Here is a 6,000-nt window from a genome sequence, read left to right as displayed (position 1 = left end):
AAAAGCATGCTGTCAGTCTCTGACAGACTAGCATCTCTTTAAAGCTGACGTTAGGACAAAACACAGAAAATAACGATGTGGTATGTGCCTTAATAAGGAACATAGACATGGAGGGGGGAAAAAGAGAGACTCCAGTAATTGTAATTAATTATCATATGCCAACATGTCACATGGACTTAAATGCAGTGTTTTCATGGGAGTGGCTTCGTGTGTTTGGGGAGTGGCTGACTTGTTCACACATTTTGCCTTGTTCATCACAACGACAGGCAGAGCCGAAGGCAGGACTCGTACCGCCGCTGTACTACATCACGTTCACTAATTGCACCATCTGTGGAGTGTTGTTGTGCTTGTTTTACAAACCCTCCAATCGCTGTATTTAGCAGGCGGGCGCGTGCGGCCAGCTAGCTACTTCCTCCTCAAACTGCTTCACCAACTAGTTTCCTAAGTTGGAGAATTAAAACTTCTGAGAGACGCAGCGGAGGACACGGACACATTTCTCGGCAAGCGTAACTGTTTCGAGCGTGCGGACTTACTTCGCGGTTATACTTTGTCACAGTTTTCAGTTTTCCTGCATTTCTGAAGGGGGAGGAAAAGGAGGTGGACCCACGCTCGGTCGCCGGTCTCGTGGCTTCTTTGTATACAGCAGCAGCAGCAGCAGCTGTGTGTAAATGCATGGGCACACCGCGTCCACCGCTCCTTGAGGGACAGCGTACTGGGCTCAGTCCAACCTTCTTGTGGGCTTCCTCGGAAATGAAGCGGCCGAACCAGGTGTAGAGGAGGAATACCAAAACTTTACCCGAACCTTCTCCTCTCCCCCCCCACCCCACCGCAGTGTCTCATTCAGCCCGACAAAGCTTGGGTCAGTTTCGCCGCCTCTCGTTCTCCGTCTCTCTGTGTGCGCTTGGATTGTAAACGGCAGAAACAAATTGATCTCCGTGCAGAGCAGGCTACAGCTACAGCTGCGCGGCTCCTCTCACACCATGGATGTAAGGTTTTATCCGTCTGCCGGTGGGAATTCTATTCCAGGGGATCCACCAAGCCTGGATTTTGCCCACTGTTTGGGCTACTACAACTTCAATAAGGTAAGGAGAAAACCTTGTGTTTTGTGCTGTGTGACCACGCTGGTGCTGAAAGCACGAGTGCGCCGTAACTCCGGGCTGATCAGCCTTAGTGGCTGAAAATGTGCCCGAAATGAAGTTGAATTAAAACTAATCGCATGTTCATTGTCTGAGTTGCTTCCACTTGTTTCTCCCTGACTTAAGCCAATACTCATTACTGCCTTTCCGGAGTTGCTGCTCCGCCCTCCTGCCACAAACTTTGTTGTTCCGTATTAGTAATGGAAATTAAAGCAAATACAGGTGAAGCGGCACAGTGTTACTCTTGTCCAGCTCAAAGCAGCCACGCTGCACTGCTGAACTCTCTCCAGAGTGATGATGTGATCCACAGTCATGGACGCTGCTGGCCGCACAGTTACATGTTACCAAACATCAGTGATGGATCATTGCAATCACACCCCTCATTACAGTATGTGCATCAGAACGTGATAATAGTGAGAGTATCCAGTGTCAAACAACCTGCTCCGCTGGGCTGATCATGTTTCATGAGCCACCACATGATGCAGTTAAATGGCATGTTGCAGGGACACTTGGGCATGCATGTTACTCTGTTTGTAATCTAAATCAACGTCAAAACCACTCTCACTCATTACAACTTCATTTAGAGTATTCAGCTGCCTTCGGCACACCGGGGTTGCTGGTGATGTGCAGAAAATGACTTTTCTGATGATCAGTTTCCAACTTGACAGCTAGAAACACACAACTACAGAAAGAGAAAGAGACGGCACACTTTTCATCCGTTCAGTATGAATGCATTCATTTTCAGCATGGTGCTGTGTTGTGCATTTATCTTAAGCATGGCACCAGTAAACCTGAGACTGTCATAAGTCAGCCACATGTACAACAGTTTTGTCTTCCCTCTCCCAGGTTCGATAGCCTATTTTCTGCATTGTTTACAAGTTGCTTTATTCACTTCCCTCCATCTGTAGACAAGCAGCCCCGTTTCTGAATTGTGAACAGGAACATTGCTGAGGTATGACAAGTTTATTACATCTCAGACGAGAGGCAGAGGTTATGTAAAACACAGATGATAGTTTGTGATATTTTGTCAGTGACGTAACGCTTGAACTATTCAGCCCATTATCCATCATGGGCTTGACTCCCTTGTACCTCAGTAAAAGGGAACATCACCATGACGGACAAATGACACAATTGCAGCGTGCTGTTTTTATGAAGTTTAAACAATGGTTACACCCCCCTCTCCTCCACACACACACACACACACACACACACACACACACACACACACACACACACAGCACCCCCTCCCAAATTATTCAGCCCTATAGTGCAGCTCTGTTTGCCCTTGCAATCTGATGCTGCTCAAAACGGTTACCAGGTTTGTCTCACTGTTTCATCAGCTCTTTGTCATGTGGCCAACTTGTCATATGTGCCCAATTTCATCATGTCTTCATCAGCCTTGAGAAATTTTAACTACATTGCTTTGAATTGGTGTAAGAGTTTGCATGTGATTTTATTCCTGCTCATAAATTCCCCAGGTCAAGTGAAATTTTCCATCTGTAACAGTAATTGGCCACAATGCAAAAGGAGACAGAGAGGGAGAGGGAGGGTGGTGAGAAGGTGCTTATCCAGTATCTCCACCAGTGATGTTGGAGAGAGAGAGAGGGAGAGTACAAAGCATGCATTTCATGCTAATTACAATGCCTTTCCATGGTGAACAAATAGGCTCTTTTGCATGCATCTTTCAAATAATCCTCCAATTTATTTGAATCAGCTCAATGAAAGGTAGCACTACGCCGGGCGGTTTGTCATCCAAAAGATGTGGCACGCTCACACAGAACTGAAGCATTACTACTTTAATCTATTTATAAGCTGTCACAGCATCTTTGGGAAACAGCAAAACTTTCACGAGATGTACAGTTTTGATTTGAACACAGGCAATACCCTCTCAAAACGCTGGCACAGGAAATGTTCAGTTTTAATGACAACAGAGACAGACTGGCCCAGAGGCACTTTGACACATCAGAGATTCCTTTAAATTTACAGAAAAATCCAAACGAGTGGCACAAACTTAATTAGGCGCTGCAGTCATGACTAATGAAGCTGCCTGTTTTTTGGCACTGAGATGAAGGAGAAACAGCGGTGCTGAAGAGAAACATGCCACAACTTCACACAGTCGAATAACACTCATAAAATAAATGTAGCAAGAAAAATCTCTCTGTAATCTAGAATTACACAGAGAGCCTTTATCAAAACTCTCCCCAAAGCAGAGTTTCTGAGATTTAAACATTAAATGCAGAGTGCTCAGGTAGGTGACAGGGCTGTCACAGCAGGGTCCGTTTGTCTTAAACTACCCTGACTTAAGGTTGAACACGGATCAGCTGTGCTCAAGGGCATACCCGCCAAGGCCCCTGCTTTTACTGATTGGCTGTAACTGATTGGTTGTTACTTCAAGTTGCGTTGTTTTCAATTTATCTGTGATAATGACTCCTAGTTTTACTGGCTCTTTGGCTTGTGTTACAAACACCTGGTTGTAGTCAGTAAAATGTATAAGAGCTGCTTTTTAAAGTTTGCAGAACTTTAAATGATTACATGTGTTTGTATATATTTATGCATGCAGCTCTCATTTGCCCAATTTCTTATTTTGGTGATGCCAGTGATGCAAGACAGTTAAAGTTATGGTTATGGTTTTTGTGGGCAAGGTCCACAGTCATGCACAGCATTAATCAAAGAACAAGGAGCAGTTTAGATTCCACTGAGTTTGGTATTTGTAAAAGTCAAATGTGATTGACTTTAATGGTTTCATGAAAGGGATCCACTGTTATTCCCGTATTTACGACCATCTGGTCCATTATTTCTTAAGGTTTAATAATGTTTCAGATACAGTATCCATTTAGTGTGGGCTTTCATTACCTCCAGGCGCAGAGAGACTGAAATTACCAACAGATGTTGATACAAACTCTTCACCTGCACCAGTGCTAACACTTGAGGTTTATTTGCAGAGCTGATACCACCACTGCTGAGACATCATAATTCTTAGTAATTGGGAATTGGCCATACATTGCAGTATTTTAATGGCACTGTTGCAGAAGCATTTAGATTAACATGGGGACAAATAGCACACTGTAGATGGAGAGGTGCAAACTGAAATCATCCCGTGTGACAGGCTGTAGTTTTGGAGGTGTTGAGCTCTGCAGGAGGACTTAGTGAAGCATTTCAACAGGCAAGTTATCAAACATCCTATCAAGCTTCTGTTGCCTTAAATCCCTCAGATTTTCATGGAATCAACCCCATTTTTGATCCTATTTTTATTTATTTATTTTTTACAATAGCCATTCGATGTATTTCCGTTCAGTAATTGCTTCTCTGTATGTTAGTTTTTATTGGTAGTGGTGGATTCAAAATATTTAGCAGCAAAATGGGACAAAAAGCAAAACACTTAGTTTGATCTATTGTATTGTAAACAGATACACCAGTTGCTCATTTAATGTAATTCTGACAAAGTCGCTGCTGTGTTTGGTGCTGTATTAAACCTAATTTGCTATTATTACAGCAACCACGATTGTCACCAAATCAACAGGTCTACATTTTAGGGATTGCAACTAAAAGCAGTTCATAATAAGGCAAATCCTCTATTGCTGCACATATAAAAAGCACTCCTGAGAATATATGTACCAATTTCTCTGTATTTTATCTTTGTGTTTTAACATCCACAGACTAGCTGTGCTGTGAAATGATCACAAAGTTGTTCAGACTGTAAGACTTGACATGACTGTACAGGGCAGCAGCTGCAATTATCAGAGGATTTTACTGAGCCTGTAAAATATAGAGTAAGTGAAACAGAAGCCTGCTCATGGTACTGACCCATGTATATGTAAGGAAAGTAAAAACAAAGATTTAAAGGTGGGGTGAGTCACTCTGGAGAAACATTGTTGATATTCACTGAATTTGAAATTCACGGTCTGCTCGCTGTCCATCGTGTGTGTGCCCTGAAATAAAATCTGCTTTTTGTGCACAGCCCCGGCTCTGGAAATGGGAAACAAACAAAGTGGCTCGGACCGAGCCACACAGCACTTTTTCAGCCAGTCAGCAAAAGGGGGCGTTCTCGCTCATGCAAAGGACAAAGGGGAGGGGGGGGGAGATGGGGGCAGTTAGAGGGAAGGTAAATCTGGCATGTTAACTTGTAATCGCATTCTGAAGAGAGACTGCAATATCAACGAACTTTCCCCAGAAAGACTCAACCCACCTTTTAAAGAACCGAAGGAAGGACTTTAGTGACTTCTGCAGCAGGGCTGCGTCGCATCATCTCGTTCACGATAACACCGGTATTCAGTATGTGATACTGTTGCGCACAGCAAGACAAGCATGGATGAAAGTGAAAGTAACATTGGCAACGACTCCACGATGGAGGAGTTAGTTCCTAAAAGGGAGCAACTTCAGTTGATTAGAAGTGGTTTGGTTATACAAAAGATCAGATGTACAGCAATCTACGGTACCACGGAAAGAAGTGCAAGAAGACTGTGACAACAGAAGAGGGCAACACAACAAACTCACTTCACCACCTCAAGCAGGAGCACCTGGTTGAGTACGAGGAGAGCTCACCAGCTATTGTGAGTTCACGACCAGGCAGACAAACTGCATTAGCTCAGCAGGCATCGGCAAGTCTTTGTTGGGTCCCAAGAAATCTGCTTAAATTTTTTCCGGATTCCATTTGATTTTCTCCTAAATTAATTTTTCTGAATTGTGTTTTATGATTGAAGCACATTTTGTCGTGAGAAAGGGTGTGTCTGCCGACGTGGTGCGCTTCTGAGAGATGGTGAAACGATGAACTCCTGCGCCGCATTTCTCTCTCAGATGACCCCTGTGTGTGTGTGTGTGTGTGTGTGTGTGTGTGTGTGTGTAAGAGACACCAAAACATGGCAGC

The 6,000-nt window shown here is 43.8% G+C and overlaps 1 protein-coding gene across 1 annotated transcript in view; it reads left to right on the top strand.

Annotated features, from left to right (window-relative positions):
- The first annotated feature begins 256 nt into the window (after window positions 1–256).
- The window catches only part of tox3 (TOX high mobility group box family member 3), a 40,209-nt gene continuing 34,465 nt past the window's right edge, over window positions 257–6,000 (top strand). The window contains exon 1 of the mRNA XM_076748939.1: window positions 257–1,082. Within this exon, the coding sequence (XP_076605054.1) occupies window positions 981–1,082 (102 nt within the window). The 5' untranslated portion in view covers window positions 257–980. The remainder of the gene's footprint in view (window positions 1,083–6,000) is intronic.

Source organism: Chaetodon auriga, chromosome 1 (genome assembly GCF_051107435.1).
Source record: "Chaetodon auriga isolate fChaAug3 chromosome 1, fChaAug3.hap1, whole genome shotgun sequence".
Taxonomy (NCBI): domain Eukaryota; kingdom Metazoa; phylum Chordata; class Actinopteri; order Chaetodontiformes; family Chaetodontidae; genus Chaetodon; species Chaetodon auriga.
This window is presented reverse-complemented; position numbering and strand designations above follow the sequence as displayed.